We start from the raw sequence: 23,464 nt of genomic DNA on the forward strand, positions 1-23,464 counted from the left end.
AATTAGAACAGCCACACGGTACCTATCCCCATATGTGATAGACGGTATCAACATTAGCCAGTTGTCGTATACTGATGATATTTTGTTATTTTCGGGCAATTTGATATCAATGCAGAATGCAATTAATATATTACACTCACATCTACGGGAGATAGGAACTTACAAAATCTATAGAGATTGAACCAACTAAAATAGAATTCCTAGAGGCAAACAGAAATAGAGATTTCCTCATCATTCTATTAGGGCGGAATCACTGAATGTTTTAATAAATATTCCATTACTTACCTTGAGTTGTCTTTTGGTCCGTCAATTAAAGCTACGCTGGAGTTGGTGTTATCGTCTGCATTGGGAAAACTTGCGGCCTGCTAGTCAGGGTGAAAGGTCTTATTGATAAACACACTTGTTATAATTTATAATTCAATGTTTGCATCTCATGTATTTTTCATTGTTTCATTTTTTTAGTTTCAAAGTAAAAGTGATTAATTCTGGCTTTGTAAATATTTTCTTGGAATTCCACTACGGTTCAAAAATAGGTATATTATACAAAAATTTGGAATATTCGATATTACTATTAAAATGGATCAAAAATACGACCGATTTCTAAGACGATCTAGAGAAAATATATTAAATTTCCCCTTAATTGTCTTGTTCAATGAAAAAATAGTTTTTTCGCCATAGCTTTAATTTAACAGCTAGTTAAGCGTTATGTATTATGAGTGTTTATGCGTTATATTTTATGAGTGTTTTAGTGTTACACACTAATGAGCTATCATAAGCTATTTATTATATATTCAAGAGTTATTATGAGTATTATAAGCTACTTATTGTCGTCCTTTTCGTTACAAGTGTAATTTATATTTTCAGCTTTCTTTTTATTTATCTCCTATACTCCACTGTACACATCCATTTATGTATAGAAGCCATGAATAAATTGTTATTATTATTCTTTTTTTATTTCAGAAAAATATTTTGCAGACCTGATCGAGAAGAATTCCGAAATATTGTAGAAGAGGGGATTGCCCAGGTCCCGCAGTGACTTGCTGAAATTTTTGGATAGTTCCAGGAGTGCGGAGAAGTCCTCTCGGTGCATTGGCAGCCACCTAAAAAGTTTTCTTACTATAGTTTCAACATGTATACAATTTATTGCAGTAGAATTATTCTGCATAACTATTATTTTGTTACTCTTTAAACATATTCTTAAATCAATTATTCGTCAATCTATACCAATAAATGTTGAGAAACAATCTCAATTGTCAAGATTAGTGGTTAATAATCATTATCGTAAAGCGCATTTGAGACATACAAGGAAAGGTAGCGCCCATACTCAAAAGTGTGGATAAAAAAAAAAAAAAAAAAAAAAAAAAAAAAAAAAAAAAATTTATTAAAGCGGAATTATTCTGAATAATCCTTATTTTATTACTTTTTAAACCATGTTTTAAATCCATTATTCGTCAATCTATACCAATAAATATTGAAAAACAACCTTAATTGTCAAGAATAGTGACTAATAATTATAATCGTAAAGCGCATTTGAGACATACAAGGAAAGGGAATGCCCATACTCAAAAGTGTGGACACTACGAGAAAAAAAAAAAAACTGATGGACGTTCTGCGGGGAAACTCAGTTCGGACAACTGGCTAGATTTGTCAAACTATGAATCATTTGAAAAATGAACCGCGTAACCCTTTTTTGCTTTTTTTTTTAAATTCCCTTTTTAATTTTGCGTCAAATTCATCGTTAAACTTTACGAGATTGTGAAGCCTTATCTAATTGTTTGCAGCGGAATATTTGCAGTAGACTTGGTCTTTGTTCTTAGTCACGATCAGTTGTTTTACGATCAGGAGAGTTTCCTGCAAATACGTCCCTGCAAACAATCAAACTTGGACGCTACAAATTCGGTCCCTACAAACACAATTCAGACCGAGTCCGAAAGCAAAGAGGAAAACCTCAGTTTATATGAACTGCATTTTTTTTTATAATAGAAACAATGTCCCAGGCGATTGGTCAAACAGAGTTGCCAGATGGGGCACATCTGCGCCATTGAGGCGCAAATTCGACGCAATTACGCTTTGAATTTTTCAAATCGGCGCTTTTGACGTGCTTTCATTTTTGCGAAAATGAAACGTTTTCAAAGCATGGATCATATTGGAAAATGTACGGCATTGTAGAATCTGCTTTTTGTTTTGTTTTTTTATTATGTATTTTTATATTAAATATTTATTTGTTTGTAAAGGGTTGCATTAAACTAAAGAGTATTTACTTTAAAGAAGGCAAAGAGTAAAAAAAAGAAAAATGAGTACGAAGAAAACAAGAATCATAGAAAAAAAGTAGAAAGAATCATACAGATAGAAGCTAAAGATAGAAGAATCATAAAATAAAAGGATATAAGAAGCACATAAGATATAGAAGATAAAGAAGATTAAAGGTAGAATAAAAAAAATTGAAGGATCACAGAAAAAACGATTAGGAAAAAAACAAGAATCATAGAAGAAAGATAGAAAGAATCATACAGATAGAAGCTAACGATAGAAGAATCATAGAAGAAAAAGATAGAAGAAGCATAGAAGAGATAGAAGATAAAGGAGATAAAAGGTGGAATAAAAGCCATTTCGAGCACTGAATCGTCAAACCTTTCCCACACAGCCTCTCACATCCAGGGCCGATATAAGTAGCTCTGGTTCATGTCATATTCAATATAAAATTTCACTGGTAATACAACTAATTAAAAAGTCCAAAATCAATTTCCTCCAAATGAGGGTGTTAATTCATAAATCCCAAGGAAATTTATACACAAATAATAACTGTCAAATAATTTAAGTTCTGAAACTATTTTCAGTAAACGTCTTTAGGGAGATAAAATAACTAAATAATCCAAGTTCAAATATTTTCAAGTTCAATGTTGATTATGAGAAGTCCATAGAGAATCACAACTGAGTCTCACTGTATTACAACCAGATTATTGGATTATTGGATTACAACCAGATTATATCCAACAGAGGTGTTTACAGTAAGGTCTCTAAATCAAGACTGAATTGAAAGATATATATTAAATTATATCAGACAAACGGTTCTAGAAGATTCGGAGAGGGTTCATTCGAACAGAAATGCTCTTTTTAAGTGACCAAAAACAATAAGAGGTTAACTAGACCCCTTGGCATGCCCTTTTTCTCCAAAGACTTACGATAAAAATTTTGAAATAGCTATTTTATTCAGCATAGTTGTAAGGCCAAATAACTATGCATGTGGGGACGCCAAAGCTTCCATAGTCGCCGGAAAAATGGCTATAAGTTACGCAACTTTCCCCGTTGTCCATATACTGTATTTGTTACTGGGATATATATAGACTTTTTTTTTGGGGGGGGGGGGGTAAATCAGGTGATGGATACTGAATGATTAGTGAATGTAATACTAAAATATTTAAGCTGATTCATGGTTTGGATGGGGAGACCGGTTATTTGTTTAAGTAGGTGCGAGTGACTTCATTGGGGAAATAATTGTAAATCCAGTCACTTTTTTCCTTTAAAGCTACTTACTATTTTTCTAGATAACTACTTTTGATGATGAAGTGAACGGTGAGAGATAAAACAAAAGACGGAAATCTAGCAGCGGATGTACCAATTAACCATAACAATATGGTACAAACGCCACGATTAATTCCCCTTATGGGGAGATTTAGGAAGAAGGGGACCATTAAGTTCTCTTTTCAAGTACATTTGCCGAAAGAAGGGCTCAAAACCTTAGCCAGATTTGGTAATAAAATATTTATCTTCGTTCATGAAGATAGCATTCAATTGATCAAACATGATATGCTTATGAGGATAGCAAAAATGTTACCCCTCTTTCAAAAAGATCCGACTCCACTGAGGCCATGGCTACGACTGTTGACCAAACTTTGACAGTAAAGTTTGCAAGCCAGTACAGTGAATAGGCCAATAAAATACGTCAATAACTCCCCCTCCCCCACTCCACCCCCTTCCTTCCCACAGACTAGAGAACACCAAAAAAGTAGAACTAAAGGTTCAGCTCTTATTTTCCCACCAACTTTGGTTAGGGTTAGGAGCTCCTTATCGGCAATTGCACTTGTAAAGGGAATTCAATGACCCCTTTCTTCCTACATATCCCCATTAGTGGTATTGATACTGGTGTATGCAACAATACTGTAATGATTAATTGGTACATTCGTTGCTAAATTTAAGCCTTCACGCCTTGCCGTGCACTTAAACTATTTGGAGGTTAAATCAAAAGTGTTTCTCAAGAAAAAAAGTAAATAGCTTTAAAGGAAAAAAGGAACTGATATTTAAAATTATTTCAAGCATTAGAGACGTCAAAATAGCATTAAGAGAAATCTGGGAATTTCAATAACAATTCCAGGGTCTTTTAGTTAAGATATATTAAATAGTCTTTTAATAAATATTCATTTATTTAAATTTAAGGATTTTTAATTAAAAATACATTAACAGAAATCTGGGAACTTCAATAACAGTTGCAGGGTCTTTTAGTTAAAACATATTAAACAGCATTTTAATAAAATATGAATTTATTTAAAATTAAGTGTGAATTAATTAAAAATATATTAAAAGAAATCTGGGAATTTCAAGAACAGTTCCAGGGTCTTAAACAGCATATATTAAATAGCACATTCATTTATCCTGATAAAATAATTATAACTTATTTTAATAAAATAAATTAAAAGATCGATTAAATTTCGTTAATTTAAACAAAATTATACATACTTAAAAGATTAGATAAGTATTGAACATTAAATAAAATGTGAGTATTATAATGTTAAACGTATGTTTTGTTTCAATTAAAGCTGAAATTTCTGCTTAGGATATTCTGCTACTAGTCTGCACGTACACAAGAACAAATTCTGAGTAAATTCAAAAAAAAAATATATAAAAAAGGCACATATTATGAACATCATTGTTAGTATATTGAAAATCGTATAACTCTGGTATATAAGAAAATGTAAAGATTGTATTTCTACTGATACGTTGAGCTAAAAAGGGGTTAATGCACTTACACTAAAAGAAGATTTTCCTTTAAATTTCTAGTTTTGGACAAAGAAAAAAGATGGACTATTGTATTATCCTTCCATATTAAAAAGCGAAACTCACTTCCATTGTTTTATATTATCAAGGACATAACAATGTCCCTTATTTATGGAGAGAAATATACTGTCTTTGCAAAACAAGATTAATTGTTGCTGATAGGCAAACGTTTACTCATAAGGAAATGCATTTTCTGAAGAGACAAATTAATCCCATAATATAAAAACCTTGTTGTTTCTTATTTGGAAAAAGATAAGGCAGACAATTTTTGAACAACGGAAATGCAGGGGAAGGGGAGAGATCGTATTGTTTTTCAGGTTTCTTAACGTAAACAACAGAAATAGCCGTTATCAATGAAAATACCAAAATAATTCGTTTTTCAGTATCTTAGGGGTGAACCAGTCTAGATATTTTTTTTTTTTAATTACGTCATTAAAAAAGCGAAAAAAATTTGAGTCAAGACTTTTACAAGTGAAGTGTTTTTCAGTACATTGAGTCTGTTTTATCTGTTTAAAGGTTTTTCTGTATTTTTTATGTTTTTGTTGGTGGAATTTGGTGTTTTGCACTTTGGAAAAAAATGTACTCCAATTTTTAGACTTTCCCTCGTCCTACTTTTTGTGTGTATAAAATTTAGTCGATAAAGTAAAATAAAACAAAATGGAACTTCACATATAATAAATAAAACTACAGCATAAAATTGAATCCAAGGCATCTAAACATGTGAAACAGTTCATGGAAACGAGTTGAAAGGAGCAATTTGGCTCAATAGTAGCCAAAACTCTATAAACGGAATTTTGACATCAATAGATTCATACAAAGAGTTTAGTTTTTATGCTCATTCCAAAAATATAAAGTTCATTAATTTTAGTATTACGCATCAAAACCTACGATCGTGATACTTTTGTTTGTGATCTTTTTAATCTTTTTTTTTATTTCTCATACATTTTTACTTTTGTTTGTGATCTCTTTAATTTTTTTTTTTTATTTCTAATACATTTTAACTTTTGTGATTTTTTAAATCTTATTTTTATTTCTAATACATTTTAACTTCTGTTTGCAATCTTTTTAAACTTTTTTTATTTCTAATACATTTTAACTTTTGATTGTGATCTTTTTAATTTTTTTTTTTCTAATATATTTTAACTTTTGTTTGAGATCTTTTTTATTTCTAATACATTTAACTTTTCCTTGTGATCTTTTTAATCTTTTTTTTTTATTTCTAGTACATTTTAACTTTTGTTTGTGATCTTTTTTTTTATTTCTAATATATTTTAACTTTTGTTTGTGATTTTTTTAATCTTTTTTTTATTTCTAATACATTTTAACTTTTGTGATTTTTTAAATCTTATTTTTATTTCTAATACATTTTAACTTCTGTTTGCAATCTTTTTAAACTTTTTTTATTTCTAATACATTTTAACTTTTGATTGTGATCTTTTTAATCTTTTTTTTTCTAATATATTTTAACTTTTGTTTGAGATCTTTTTTATTTCTAATACATTTATTAACTTTTCCTTGTGATCTTTTTAATCTTTTTTTTTTATTTCTAGTACATTTTAACTTTTGTTTGTGATCTTTTTTTTATTTCTAATATATTTTAACTTTTGTTTGTGATTTTTTTAATCTTTTTTTTATTTCTAATACATTTTAACTTTTGTTTGTGATCTTTTTAATCTTTTTTTTTTATTTCTAATACATTTTAACTTTTGTTTGTGATCTTTTTTTATCTTTTTCTTTATTTCTAATGCATTTTATTTACTCAAAATTGTAAAGCCAACAATTAAATAGTAGGAAACCTACCTTAGCAGCTTCAGCATATTGTCCAGAAGCATAGAGGTTGTTGAATTTCCTGACAATAAGTTCTTCTGCTCCAGGCAAATTGTTACGCACCGCTATTCGTAAAGCCAAATCCGTATTATTCAAGACATTTGTCACATAGGGAACGATGTTGTCTTCATCTACGGTAACGGATAAAACCTATACACAAAGAAAATATAAATTTGGCATTGCAATTGCCAGGTACCAGAAACTGTGTAGATGGAAGGGAATGGTTGGGATCTCCAGTACGAAAAGTCATGTTTTCAAATCAGCATTTCCCATCTTAAATGGAATAAAGAGACCTATAAACCAATTGGAGAAGATGGATTGCGTGCTAGATGACATTTTACATAAAATTTAATAAATCGCTTTTTTCCTCTGTGGAATTGATGATCTTCTCTGCGCTTTGACTCCCAGGCCTCATTCCTTTATGAAAAAATCTAGCTCTTTGCACACTATCCATTCTACTCTTTTGCATCAACAATTTTATAATGAATTGAAATAAGTTATTTAATAGACGACGCTTGTGATGAACGACATTAATTAAGAAAACTGAGATATGGTTCATAATTACCCTTTTTTTCCTCTATGGAATTGATGATCTTCTCTGCCCCCCCCCCATACATCCCTCACGCAACGGGTTGCAAGTTATGTCACATGGACGTAAAATATTTTTTATAGAAAGGGTGGTCGTATAGACTTTGGAGAGGGTTCATTGGATCGGTAGTCAGAACGTCTAGTGCCTTTTTTTAAGATTCAAAGCGGTCAGAGGGACTTTTTTCTAAATAAGTGTATAAGCGATAGCGATGTCATGCAGAAGGACGACTTTGTGTTTACACTAAGGGGGCGGGAATTCTCAGAAATCACGTATACCGGGTGGCGCCTGCCAAGCGTAGCGGATGTCTGCCAAGGATCGCTAATCGGTGATGGCTAATCAGCTCTCGTTTCCATCTCATATGTTGTTTGGGGATTGATCTTTTTCATTCTTTCTTTTTGTTGGTGTTCCCTTCTTTATGCAGACATGTCTTTTTTCTCTTCATTTCTTAGTTCTCTTCTCTCTTGCTTTCTCTTGTTGTTTCTTTTTTCTCTTATTTTCGTGTTTCTCTTTTCTCTTCGTTTCTTCTTTCGTGAAACATATTTCATGTTTTCTCTTTTTTATGCTGAAGTTTTTTTCTAATCTAAAGGACTCATCCTGCTTATTATGGTCAGAAAAATAGCATTGACTTGTAATCCCATGCATCTTTTCCAGCCTCAACATATATAGGACGATCAAAGGAAGATGGATGAGAGTAAGTAACTAATCGGATTAGCGACACTTCTTGGCAACTAATGTCCCTGCACCGGCCCTGCAGTATGTTGCTACAGCATGATTCGGTGCCCGGGTAGCTTATAATCAAACTAAGGTTAAACCCACTGCGCCACTACGGGACGAGTTGAATGAGACTTTAATAGATAGGAAATATTTAAATATAGGGCCCTTTTTGAGCGAGGAAACCGACCAGATTTCAACTGCCCTCACAACACCCTCTGCCCAAGCAGCACCTCAGCAATCTTATATGAAATAAGTCCAAAATGTCAAAACAGCCAAAACCGGCACATCAAGATGTGCCATTCATGCAGGTGGTCACACAACAAAACCCCTTAAACACAAGTTCAATAGGGTTATTAATTTTAATTCCCGATAAATTTAAATATGGTATCTTTTCAATATGTTACATCCACACTGTTGTGCATATGAATACTATCCCACTATCCCACAATACCCCTATCCCACTATCCCACAATACCCCTATCCCACTACTACTTGTTCTGTAGCGAAACCAGAAAAACTTGTACTATCATAAGAGCTTCTACTCTCTAATCAATTTATCCCAGTACATCAAAACTCTCTATTAAAATGCTTAGCACTTTTACTGACTATCAAAGCAATCAATTATGCAAAAATCAGATCAATGATATAAGTAAATAAACAAGGATTCAATAAATTCAAAATTCTGAAATAAAGTGAATCTCCATAGATTTTTTTTCAATTTCCTACCAAGACTACTTTCACAAGTAACGTGCTTCTACTGTTACTCAGTTTTAACCCTTTTTTATATATTCTCAAATATTATATTAAATAAAACTTACATCAATGCATATGACTGTCAATTAAGAAAAATCAAATACAAAAAAAAAGCCTTTCTATAAGAAATAGAAAAAAAGTTTAAATAGACTTATACCAGAATAAATTAAGACGAGTTAAGGAATGAAACGTAATGCGAACACAAATAAAAACTCGACTGAAATCAAAACCAAAAGAAATTACCCTATACAAGTAAGTTACTGTCACCTATCTAACCCCCCTTCCCCCGAAAAAGGCAAGTGACATTTGCACTTACTGAAAACTAACATAAATTTTGAGCCATGTTTCTTTGTCTAAAATAATACTCAAATTTTCGGACTATTTTTGGTAGCTGAATAATCCTAACAACCAATTTAGTCTAACTAGTCTGACCTGCAATTAATTTTAATTTGCATTTTCTTTGTTTTAATATGTTCTTTATTAAATGCAAAGTATCGAAAGTGATTTTAAAAAAAAAAGGTTTAATCTTAATTTCCTCTGATTTAGTTCATTGTAATATTATTATTTTTTTGCATTTAATAAGCTAAACTTTTTTTTTCATTTAAACTTCTGAAGCTGGTGTCAGACAACACTGACATAAAACACGTTTGTTCAGAACATTGTTAAACATTATTTAGACATTGTTAAGATTGTAAAGAAACTGCTTGCCAGGAATTTGAGTTCCACTGTTAAACATTAGCCTATTTAGACATATAACACCTGGCTAAAATTGTTAGAGCACTGCTTACCAAGACCTGTTTGTTAAACATAACGAATCACAAATGTTTAAGTCAAAAATATTAGTTGATACTTATTTTTGATTCTTCAGACCCCTTCCTCATATGAAGACCTAGAATTTGGAAAGTAAAAAAAATGAAAACTGAAATTCTTTTGAGGAAAAAATAAAAAATAAATAAAAATTCCGAAATTTGTCAAACCCTTGATTGGCAACCCTTTTAAGAGCCCCTTTCGAAAGATGTACATTATTATAAATATAATAAATATAAATTATGTTTATATAAATATCAGTTATAAATTACATTATATATCGGTATAACAAAATATTTTATATACATAGAATGATATATATATATATATATATATATATATATATATATATATATATATATATATATATATATATATATATATATATTATAATAAATAATTACATAACATATATTATATAAGCAATTAAACATAAGGTACTTGTATGATATATCCACTACCACTCAAGTTGTTCATGCATTGGCACACTGTAAACCGTTTTCTTCACCTTAACGTGGAAAAAGACAAAGAGAAGGGACATAATAGATGCGAAATATATAATTTGGGCAATATATTTGCACATCAGGGGGGGGGGGGTAAAGTATTTGGACAGTGTGAAGTCATAAAACAATTCTTACTTTATAATAGGCAGAATAATGGTAGTTAACACATTTTGCACGCAGACCCGCTGTACTTTTAACCCCCCTCCCTCTAATGGACAAATATATATCCCACATTTTTATCTAAAGTATTAAATTCTTATCATATTTAATTATATTTTATTAAGATTAACCTAACTCCTATTCTTGAGTGGTAGTGGGTATATCTTAGAAGCACCAAATATAACTTATATAAATTATAAAATCTATATAGCCCTTTTTGACATGCAACAAAGAGATTCATGCAAACCTGTCCTTTCCTATTCACACCAATGATACCAGAAGAACCTTCATGTTGAGCAGTGACGAAAATAGTTTCAGAACTAATTCTATTCATGTAGATACAGGTTCCCGTTTCGATGTCGTACAAATGAATATAGCCATACTTAGTTATTAAATAAATGACATCATATTTAGGGGAGATCTGCATAGCTACAGGGAAGTCGTTGGCTGCTTCTGGGGGAAAAAATACATCCACGGCTTTCTTTGGGAAAGGTTGATTCCCTGCAGGTGGCGTCCCAACTTCGATAATGTGAAGCTATAAATAAAAACAAATATAAGCGTTCTTTAAATTGTAGAAAAAAATAATTCACCATGGATTGGAACTCCCCAAAAGAATTATCCATGGTCAGGGACACACACTCGACAACTGCGTGAGTTCAATGAATACAATACATTCATTATTTTCTACTACTACTTGTTCTTTCCTACCCATGAAGCCTTATGGAGAGATTGTCTTGAAGTAGTTTTTATGAAATTTATTGTTAAATAAAGAACTCAGAACTAACAACTCACCGCAGTACCAAGCCACCTGAAGGCAACACAGCTACGCACGCTTCTTCTCCATCCCAATCTATTCAAAGCCCCCCTCTTTACACCCTCCCAGGAAGTTCCCATTTTCTTTCAATCTTTCTTTATGACATCCTCCCACACTAGATGAGGACGATCTGCTTTCCGTTTAGCCCTAGACGGTTGGCCGAAAAGGACATTCTCCGGTAATCTGTCATATTTCATCCGAAGAACGTGCCCTAGCCATCTCAACCTTTCTTTCATTATAGCCCTAGAAAGCGGGATTGAACCACATTTTTGTACAGTCAACTGTTTGAAATATGGTCAGTCAACCAGTTATCAAGAACAATCCGTAGGCAATTTCTCTGGAAAATATTTAGCAAATCGTCATCCGCTTTTCGGAGCGCCCATGCTTCAGAGCCATATTTGACCACTGTCATCACTGTAGTTTCCAATATTCTAATCTTGGTTTGCAGACTTATCTTTCTATTCTTTCAAACTTTTTTTACTGTGAAAAAACACCCTGAGCTTTGGCTATTCTACTTTTAACATTTTCACTGATCCCACTGTCCTTATTAATAATACAACCAAGGTAGGTGAAGCTGCCCACCAATCTTTTCGTTACCCAACGTCACATTTTAATCTTCACTTATTCCCAGCCTTAATGTCTTAGTCTTCTTAACATTAATTTTCAAACTCATTCTACCACCCTGAACTCCCAAAACCTTTAGAAGTTCATTCATTTTGCTAACACTTTCACCTAGGATGCTTAAATCATCAGCATAATCTAAGTCCAGGAGAGTTTTTCCTCACCATTTGATTCTGTGGTCTCCCATTGCCTTTCCTGTTCTCCTTAAGACAAAGTCCATCATAATGATCCATAAAAAGGGGGATAGAACACAACCCTGTTTAACTCTTGATTTAATACAAAACCAGTTGCTAACCTCATTTCCGAAATTTTTGTAGCCAAATATACTCTCATAGAAGCAAATTTCTCACGAGATTAATTGCAAAATCTTTAATTACTTTCTTGAGAACCTTACATAATAAGAGAGAAAAAATCGGGTCAATTGATAGAGCTTACACTACTTGATGCGACTATCCATATCAGTGAAAAAAATATATATCTATCTATCTATCTATCTATATATATAAAAATAAGTTGTCTGTCTGTGGATCTATGGATCAGGTGACGTCATGTTTCTGTGTCGGCTGACGTCATGAAATTAGTTGTCAGGTGACGTCATGTTTCTGTGTCGGCTGACGTCATGAAATTAGTTGTCGTCATTTTTGCTTTGACGGTGACGTCATTCAAGTTAAATAAGACATATGTTCACGTAGAAATCTATTAATGTTTAAGTTTACAATGACTGATGAAGATGCTCAAAGAGTCTATGCCAAAAAACTTGCTGCTGATAGTTCCTCGGCACGCTTTCTTTTCTGACTTTCTCTATCAGCAGCAAGTTTTTTGGCATAGACTCTTTGAGCATCTTCATCAGTCATTGTAAACTTAAACATTAATAGATTTCTACGTGAACATATGTCTTATATAACTTGAATGACGTCACCGTCAAAGCAAAAATGACGACAACTAATTTCATGACGTCAGCCGACACAGAAACATGACGTCACCTGACAACTAATTTCATGACGTCAGCCGACACATAAAAATGACGTCACCTGATCCACACACAGACAACTTATTTATATATATATAGATTTATATCTATCTATATTCACAGGTGGGACATAGGGACACAACTACAATGGCGTGTAACTAATATGGCGCGTAACGACTTACGCGCGCGGGGGGGCTTGGGGGGGGGCGCGAAGCGCTCCCACCAACTAGGTGTTGGGGTGGCGCGAAGCGCCACCCCAACAGCTAGTATAATAATAAAAATAAATAAAAAAAAATGATGTCATCACATTTTTCGAATTACCACTACTGAAGTGCCACTCAGTAGCGGATGTAGGATCAAACAGTTCGTGGTAGGATCTTTCCATGGAGGAGTTTGTCATGGGATTAGATAACTTCCACGAAGGGAGCGCAGAATACTTTAGCACTATTTAAAACAAAAACAAAACAATTAAAAAACAAATAGGGAAAAGTTTTTCAACTGAAAGTAAGGAGTAGCATTAAAACTTAAAACGAACAGAAATTATTATGTTTACGCGGGGGTCATGTCCTGATAAATACCTCGCTCTTTACGCTAAAGTATTTTTAGTAATTTCAACTATTTATTCCTTAAATAGTTACTTAAAAGGTTACTTAAAAAGTAACCTTTTTAAGTAACCATAAGATTGGAGGGCAACTAGGCCTCCTCCCCCAACCCCTTTTTTCTTAAAATCTTCCGGTCAAAACTAAGAAAAGCCAATTAGCCAAAAAAAACTAATATGCAAATTTCGTTTTAATAATTCATGGGCGGACTGCCAAAATTTAAAAATATATTAATTCAAAAACATTCAGAAATTAAATGAAAAAAAAAGTTCTTTTAACTGAAAGTAAGGAGCGACATTAAAACATAAAACGAACAGAAATTCTCCGTATATTAAAGGGACGTATCCCTCCTCAACACCCCGCTCTTTACGCTAAAGTTTTTTACTGTTTTAAAAAGTAAAGTTGAGAGAAAGAGTCAAACTTTAGCGTAAAGAGCGGGGCGTTGAGGAGCGAAACGCCACTTTTATATACAGAGTAATATCTGTTCGTTTTAAGTTATAATGTAGCTCCTTACTTTCAGTTAAAAAACTTGCTTTTTTCATTTAATTTTGAGAAAGAATTTGAGACTAGAATTTTATTTTGTTTTTCTTTTGTTATAGACAATACATATTAGACAATAACATCCAAATTTGAGTATAAACGCACAGCATTACAGCCAAGGGTGGAGATTCCTTTGATATAGGCTACGACAAATTCCAGAAAATATAAATAATAAACGTGTAAAATTTGTATCCCTCAATGGAAGGATCAGACACCAATGGCACAATTTCGTCAAAATCCTGGGGGGGGGGCAGAGCTGGAGCCAATTTCCCAAACCAAGCGATGTTGACAATGAAAACTAAAAAATGGGCCATATATTACCATAAAGGCAAAGAAATACTAGAAAACTGATCTGTTTCTCTGGAAACTTGAATAATACAGGCTTATCTTAGTTTTGACAAGACTTTTTGCAGAAACTAGATTTCAGCTGGAGGTGGGGGGCGAACTTGGGTTTGAAGGGGCAGTTGCTTCCCTGCCCTATACCAAATTACGTCCCTGACAGACACCCATCCCTGGTGTTACTGATATTGTAATATTTCAATCGTGAACACTTATACGTAAGCCGATAACCACGAAATTTATGTGTATTTATAAAAGAAACGGACACTAGACTGACCAATAAACTCTAGTCGTTACTCTAAGTTTCCAGCAATTAATTACTCAATTAATACAAAAAAAGAAAAAGTTAAACAAAATAGAATTTGGAACATCCTTATCACGATTTTACGTCACCAGAGCAAATATTTTACCGTTAGCAGGTATGACTAACGAAGTTTCCGGAAGTCAAAATACCCCAATTAAGTAAAACTTGGCACTATTTCCCTTTTTTAAACAGAATGTGGACATTACAAAGAAAGCAGCTTAAACAGGTGAAAACATAGCTATAGTGGCATACAGCTAACATTGTAGAGAGGATGTCGAACACTTAAAGAAAGCGGATTCAAGCCTCTAATACCCAGTTTTGTGGCTGTTTTCTATTAGACTTTCCTTGAGGAGGAAGGGGAACCTCTGAGTCATATTAGGAGGCAATAATTGCAATCAGTAATTAAGAAAGCATGAGGCTCTAATATTGAATTGCCACTGTCACCAGAGCCGGCCATCTTCAGCCAAAGTAGATGGGGCCCAGCGGTGGTTCTGACCTCTCTTGTGCCCAGGGCAAAATCTTGATTAGCGCCCTTCCTGTCTCTCACAAATTTTTCAGACCAAATTTTAACAAATTTATTTTCAATTTATTAAATAATTCATGATTTATTATTGAAATTATTTGATAAGGACATTATCAAATATATTAGCTATTATTATTTCCTAATTATTATTATTAAGTTAAATAAAATTTCAAAAATTACAAAATAATTTAAACCGATAGATTATTTATTTGAAATTTTGCGCCCTAAAGTTTTTGTAACCGGGACAAGTGCCCCCTCAGTACTCCTTAAAACTGTCTCCGATGATGTCACATTCAAAGAGGTTACTTCACACTCAGGGTGTACTTACTAGGGTTAGTTGGTCCAACTCTACCTCAGTCAGAATTAATAAATAGTGCAAAAAAAATATATTATGGGAATTTATCAGTTCTTTCTTCCACAGAAGAAAAACAGTAAACAACTACTGCACTGCCATATGAGAGCTTATTAAGCTTAAGGCCATATGAGCTTAAAGGCCATGATTAAGCTTATGAGCTTAAGGCCATGTGATGCATTTAAGGTTCACCATGTCTCTTCCATCATACTTTTTTTAGTTTAAGCGGCTAAACTATTTTGAGTTGATTTATCAGTCTATTCATAACTTTTAAAGCTTGGACAAGAGATCCGAATAAACTATAAAAGACTAAGACAAACACATTACAAACATAACTATAATTTATAAGACTTACTTTCCAAGAAGTATTAGAACAAAAACCATTTAACTTTTCCCGTTTTGCACCGGAGACAGAGATATTCAGTTTTAATGGAACTTACAGCATTTGAAAGTACGAATTTTAATAAATTTTGTTGAAGGAGAGACGCGGTTCAATAGTAACTGAAACTCCAAAAAAAAAAGAAATTTAAGCCAAAGAGGCCAGGACCTGCGAAGGCGCGCATGTACAGTTAGAATTTTGGTACCTTTAGTCTTACCTGAAACGTCAATATAATTGAGTTGGCCTTATTTTCGACTAGTCTTGTTTAAACTGTGTTGATACTTTTTTGTCAGCTACTAAAATTTAATACTCTCAGATCCTGTAGAATGTATATCTGGTGTCTCAGCCCCCTCCCCCAATTGTATTTCTGGATCAGGCCAGGCCCCAATACCATTTGTACCTATAATACTGACAAAAAACAATAACGCACTATTCACAGGTTAGAAACCAGTTTAAAGATGTGAAAATTAGTATAAGATGTATAAGATACCTTAGTATAAGATGCCTTAGTATAAGATACCTTAAATTCGGTTGATCGTCTCAAAGAGAAAGGACCCTTTGGCGAATTATCAAAGAGGACTAGCTATCGCCGAAAGATGTTGAGAATTCGTGGTTTGACTGTGAATATCTATATATATAAAAATAAGTTGTCTGTGTGTGGATCTGTGGATCAGGTGACGTCATGTTTGTCCGCATATGACGTCTGAATTATTTCACACTAATACAAAAGAAGAAAAAAACTAAAAAAGGTAAAAACTACAAAAAAAAACTAAAAAGAAAAAAAAACTAAAAAAGCTAAAAAACTAAAAAAAACTAAAAAAAAGGTAAAAATCTAATAACTAAAAAAAACTGAAAAAAATAAAAAAAGGCAAAAACTACAAAAAAAATAAAAACTAATAAAAAAACTAAAAAAGCTAAAAAACTAAAAAAAACTAAAAAAAACTAAAAAAAGGTAAAAAACTAAAAAAAACTAAAAACTAAAAAAGAAAAAAACTAAAAAAAAGGAAAAAACTGAAAAATAAAAGAGAAAAAGAAAACTAAAAAAATATGAATAAATATATATAAAAATAAGTTGTTTGTGGGTTATGTCTGTCTGTCGAGTGACGTCGTGTTTGTCCGCATATGACATCTGAATTATTTCACACTAATACAAAAGAAGATAAAAAACTAAAAAAGGTAAAAACTACAAAAAAAACTAAAAAGAAAAAAAACTAAAAAAGCTAAAAAACTAAAAAAAACTAAAAAAAGTCTGAATTATTTCACACTAATACAAAAGAAGAAAAAAAACTAAAAAAGGTAAAAACTACAAAAAAACTAAAAAGAAAAAAAACTAAAAAAGCTAAAAAACTAAAAAAAAACTAAAAAAAGTTAAAAAACTAAAAACTAAAAAAAAACTGAAAAAACTAAAAAAAGGCAAAAACTAAAAAAAAACTAAAAACTAATAAAAAACTAAAAAAGCTAAAAAACTAAAAAAACTAAAAAAACTAAAAAAAGGTAAAAACAAAAAAAAACTAAAAACTAAAAAAGAAAAAACTAAAAAAAAGGATAAAACTGAAAAATAAGAGAAAAAGAAAACTAAAAAAATATTAATAAATATAAAAAATATAAATATAAATATAATATAAATTAGCAATCAACAAAGCACCGAGACACAAATGACGACCGGGACACAGGGAGTATAAATGACGACCAGGACATAAGTAAAAAAAAAACTAAAAAAACTAAAAAAATGGCAAAAACTACAAAAAAACTAAAAACTAATAAAAAAACTAAAAAATCTAAAAATCTAAATAAACTAAAAAAGAAAAAAAAGAAAAAAGGAAAAAAATAAAGGAGAAAAACAAAACTAAAAAACGAATGTATATACAGACCGGGACACCGGGATACAAATGACGACCGGGACACAGGGAATATAAATGACGACCGGGACACAGGGACACAACTACAATGGGGACGCCGGGGGGCAGAGGGGGATATAAATGACGACCGGGACACCGGGACACAAGGAATATAAATGACGCCCGGGACACTCAAAGAGAAATCACAGACTGGAACACCGGGACACAAATGACGACCGGGACACAGGGAATATAAATGACGACCGGGACACAGGGACATAACTACAAAGGGGACGCCGGGGTGCACAGGGGGATATATAAATGACGATGGCGACTCAGGGAATGGTCGATTAGCAATCACCATCAACAAAGCTCAAGGGCAATCATTAGAATCATGAGGTATAGATCTGAATACGGATTGTTTTCCCATGGACCATTATATGTTGCATGTTCAAGAGTCGGTAAACCTGACAATCTATTTATATGCACAGACAATGGGACAGCAAAGAATGTTGTATATTCGCAAGTTTTACGTAGTTAAAAACATATAACGTATATAAACGTATATATATATATATATATATATATATATATATATATATATATATATATATATATATATATATATATATATATATATATATATATATATATATATATATATATATATATATATATATATATATATATATATATATATGTATATATATATATATATATATATATATATATATATATATATATATATATATATATATATATATATATATATGTATATATATATATATATATATATATATATCTATATTCACAGGTGGGACATAGGGACACAACTACAATGGCGCGTAACTAATATGGCGCGTAACGACTTACGCGCGCGGGGGGGCTTGGGGGGGCGCGAAGCGCCCCCACCAACTAGGTGTTGGGGTGGCGCGAAGCGCCACCCCAACAGCTAGTATATATATAAAAATAAGTTGTCTGTCTGTGGATCTGTGGATCAGGTGACGTCATGTTTCTGTGTCGGCTGACGTCATGAAATTAGGAATATAAATGACGACCGGGACACAGGGACACAACTACAACGGGGACGCCGGGGGCACAGGCGGGACATATAAATGACGACCGGGACACAGGGATTGTTCGAATAGAAATTAAAGACCGGGACACCGGGACACAAATGACGACCAGGACACCGGGACACAGGGAATATAAATGACGACCGGGACACTCAAAGAGAAATTACAAACTGGGACACCGGGACACAAATGACGACCGGGACACAGGGAATATAAATGACGACCGGGACACAGGGACACATCATTAGAATAATGAGGTATAGATCTGAATACGGATTGTTTTTCCCATGGACAATTATATGTTGCATGTTCAAGAGTCAGTAAACCTGACAATCTATTTATATGCACAGACAATGGGACAGCGAAGAATGTTGTATATTCGCATGTTTTACGTAGTTAAAAACATATATTTATATCAATCTCTATTCACAGGTGGGACACAGGGACACAACTACAATGGCGCGTAACTAATATGGCGCGTAACGACTTACGCGCGCGGGGGGGCTTGGGGGGGGGGGCGCGAAGCGCCCCACCAACTAGGTGTTGGGGTGGCGCGAAGCGCCACCCCAACAGCTAGTATATATATAAAAATAAGTTGTCTGTGTCTGTCGAGTGACGTCATGTTTGTGTGTCGACTGACGTCATGTTTGTCGACTGACGAAATTACAGACCGGGACATTGGGACACAAATGACGACCAGGACATCTATTTTGAATAAAAAGACGGTGGAATTTACTTTCAAATCAGACCGTTTTGTCAATCAAACCAGGTGACACCACAGGGAGCTCCCAAAGTGGTCAAATTACTGAACTTATAGTTCATTTGAACTGTTTTTCCGAGCATACATGCTAGAACATTTATAGGGACTGCCCTTTCCTGAACATTAATTTAATAAAAAATTCCGAAAAAGGACTTTTCTAAAGAAAAGTAAAGGCAATATTAAAAGATCACTAAAAGATCTAAAAGATCAATATTAAAAGATCAAATGAAATAGAAACCAACAATAACTGAAACTCAAAACAACCAGAAATTACTATTAAAGAATAAACGAACCCGAAACGAACAGAAATTAAATAAACAATTAAAGCAAACAAAATGTAACAGGTACTAATATAAATGAATAAATAAATCTTAAAACGAATGAAGCTTAAGTTGAATATGCAAATCAAGCTTAAAACGAACAAAAATGTTTTGCTATTGAAGCATAAATGAAATACAAAACGAACAGAAACCAAATAAACAACCATAGCAATTAAGCAAACAATAGTTACTAATTAAAACACACAAGTCCAGCTTGAAGCGAACAAAAATCTCTACAAAGAAGAGGTTGGGTTTTACCTCCTTCTTTCACTGTAAAATTCTAAAACCTAATGCGTCATTGGCACCTTACTGAAAACGAATTATATTGCAAATATTTTATTTTGTATTTACAACATTGAAAATAAACATTAAAACTAAAGTAAAATTAAATTTTGAACTGATGAGCTTTCAGCAATTAATATAATTATATATCAAATATTTAGTATATATTTTACTAGTTCTTTCCAGAAGTATTCAAGACAAAATATAGCTTCACTACAAACAAGAGTTTGGATACTGCCCCTTTCCCTAACTGTAAAAGTCTAAAGCCTACTTTGTCATTGGTGCTTCAATGAGAACGAGTTATATTACAAATATTTTCTTTTCTAGTTATTGCAGCATTGAAAATGACAATAAGATTACAGTGAAATAAAATCTTGATCTGATGATCTTGCAACATTTAATAGCATTATATATCAAACATTCAGTTGGATCTTATTTGCCTTTTTCAAGACTGTTCAAGATACATATAGTTTTCAGTAAAGCGCCAATGACACAGTAGGTTTCAGTAGTTTTACAGTGAAAGGAGGCAAAACCTAAACTCTTCTTTGTAGAAATGTTTGTTCATATCAAGCTGAATTTACATATTCAGTTTAAGTTTCACTCGTTTTAAGATTTATTTACTTTAGCATGCATACTCAGAAAACCAGTTCAAATTAACTATAATTTAAGCAATTTGGCCACTTAGGGAGCTCCCTGTGGTGTCACCCGGTTTGATTGACAAACCATTCTGATTTGAAAGTAAATTCAACTGGTCTTTAAATTCAAAATTCACAGTCAAATCACAAATTCTCAGCAGCTTTTTCGACGATAGCCAGTCCCCTTTGATAATTCGCTAAAGGGTCCTTTCTCTTTGAGATGACCAACTGATTTTTATGGTGTCACATCCTCTTAATTTCCAAATCTTACATCTTTAAACTGGTTTCTAGTCAGTGAATAGGACGTTGTTGTTTTTTTTATCAGTATTATAGGTGCAAATGGCACTAGGGCCTGACCTGATCCAGAAATACAGTTGGAGGGAGGCTGAGACACCAGACATTCATTCTACAGGATCTGACAGTATTAGCTGATGAAAAAAAACATCACAACAGTTTAAACAAGACTAGCCAACAATACGGTCAAACTCAACTATATTGAATCTGAAGTAAGACTAAAGGTTCAAAGATTTTAACTTTACATGCGCGCCTCTACAGGTCTTGGCCCCTTTGGCGTAGTTTATATTCTGGCATTGTTTATAGACAATTAGACATAGGTATCAGTGCGTAACGCGATCAATTAGCCAGTGTCATTGTTTTTGACACTGAAAGAGTCACGTTTCAATTTTCAAACATTTTGCCACACACAAATAAGCGAACTTCTGGAGTACAAATATTCAAAAACTACGGTAGGCACACTCAGGCATACTCAGAACTACGGTAGGCACAACTGTAGTTATATGATGAAGTACAGCCATTGCACTTCCTGGCTGAGGGGCACACTGGTTCGGACCTTAAGGATCTAGTGCCGCATCCTTTACCTTTTTTTATATGACCTATATAACTGTCAGCTATTGTGCCCAGTCAAGTCTGCCCTCCCCCCTTAAGATTCCCCTCCACAACCCCATTTATTCGTGAATTGACGCCCCATGTTTAGCTACACCACTCCATATTTTTGCGAATTGACACTCCATGTGTAGTAAACCATATTTTGCTCCACCACCCCATATTTTCGTGAATTGACGCCCCATATTTTTCCGCGCCACCCCATTAAATGACACTCGTATTAAAAACAAGACCACCTGAAATCGAGCATAAAGTACAAACAAATGAAAGACCAACGCGGGAAGTTGCAAAAATTACTTAGTTATCAGAAGCATTGCTGCCAATTTTTGTTTACCTCAAAATTATTTATGGTAAAAATTCGAATTTTTATATAGTGTTAGACACCTTCAAAAAAATATTTTAATTGCAGCTATACTTTTTTTAAATAAGCATTTTTGGATTTTTTTATTTTTTGACGTGAATTTACTTAAAGCTAGATGTTTGGTTTTGAACCTTGGTGTTCAACCAAGGTTCTTAAGTTCAACCAAGTACTTGGTTGTTCAACCAAGTACTTAAACGTATATTTGGTGATTGAATACATGCAATTGGATACTGTCTTGTAAAATATTAAGCAGGTGACTTAAGAAAACGATTTTAAGACAACTATCAATGTTAAATTTATAAACTTCGATAATTCTCAATAAAATTGCTTGTTCTCACAAGTATTAATATGGACTTTGCTCAGCTTTTCACGAAACAAAACGAAAAAATAACTTGCAAAGCTTTTGCTGTTAAATCGATGTATAATAAACACCCTATGAAACTTGATTTCGGAAAAACAAATTAACTTCTTACCTTACCACCAGCAGCAGACCGAACAGCAAAACAGAAAATAGTCGATGGTAAGGGATTGCCATCCATTTTAAATTGAGCAAAAGCAGCAGCATGACCTTCAATTGGCTGACTCACCTTCCTCTCAACTGAATACAGCTGCATTGCACCTACAACTCGGTTTTGCTGCAATACAAAGAAAATCGTTATTCTACGCTACCGATATACTATGCTAATTAAATTTTTCAGTTCTTCTTCTTTTTTCTGTATATAAGAAACAATACAGGAAACGCAGACGGTACTTGTGTTTTATTCAGAATAAGTTAGAATAAGTTAGGTTCTTTCGTGAAACAAACTACGATGCGGGTACATTTTATGAAAAAACCGGCACCGAGGTATATCCGTAAAGTGGGTTCCGTAAAGTGGGTTCCGTAAAGTGGCTTAATAAACGGCACCGAGGGACATCCCGCCATCATTTACAATCATACTTAGTAGAGTACATGTGGTGGGCGGCAGTAAAGGTAGAAGGAAGACCTCCTTTTAACGCGATTCTTAACGACATTTCTGGGTACATAATTCTAAGTTGTAATTTTACAATTTTCCTAATAAAGTATTATGTTTCATCATATTTGGTTTTATTTCATTAGCTTTATCGAAAGTTTGGGCTATATATTTTTACATTGGGGGGGGAGTACATTATATCAAATACCTGACTTAACCTAACCTAACCACTACTATATATAAAATATTTAATTAAAATGTACCTGCATTTTTAGTTTGTGTTACGAAAGAACTTAACTTCACTTATTGAGTGTGTTCTGAATAATACACAGGTACCACGCAGACTGTTATTTTATTTTTTTTGAACCGCAAATATCAATCCCAGGCTTCAGCAAAAAAGACCCACCAGCTCAAACATTGCGCCAGCAATGGCTCTAAAAGCCGTTATTCCAGACGTAGACCCCAGGGGGGGGGCTGGATTTTCAAAATGCCAA

The 23,464-nt window shown here is 33.2% G+C and overlaps 1 protein-coding gene across 1 annotated transcript in view; it reads right to left on the minus strand.

Annotated features, from left to right (window-relative positions):
* LOC136034070 (clathrin heavy chain 1-like) overlaps positions 1-23,464 on the minus strand; it is a 150,949-nt gene that overhangs the window by 103,230 nt on the left and 24,255 nt on the right. The window contains exons 4-7 of the mRNA XM_065715188.1: positions 22,494-22,655; positions 10,652-10,939; positions 6,853-7,029; positions 978-1,100 (exon numbers count right to left, since the gene is read on the minus strand). Coding sequence (XP_065571260.1) covers positions 978-1,100; positions 6,853-7,029; positions 10,652-10,939; positions 22,494-22,655 — 750 coding nt within the window. The remainder of the gene's footprint in view (positions 1-977; positions 1,101-6,852; positions 7,030-10,651; positions 10,940-22,493; positions 22,656-23,464) is intronic.

This window comes from Artemia franciscana, chromosome 12 (assembly GCF_032884065.1).
Source record: "Artemia franciscana chromosome 12, ASM3288406v1, whole genome shotgun sequence".
Lineage (NCBI taxonomy): Eukaryota > Metazoa > Arthropoda > Branchiopoda > Anostraca > Artemiidae > Artemia > Artemia franciscana.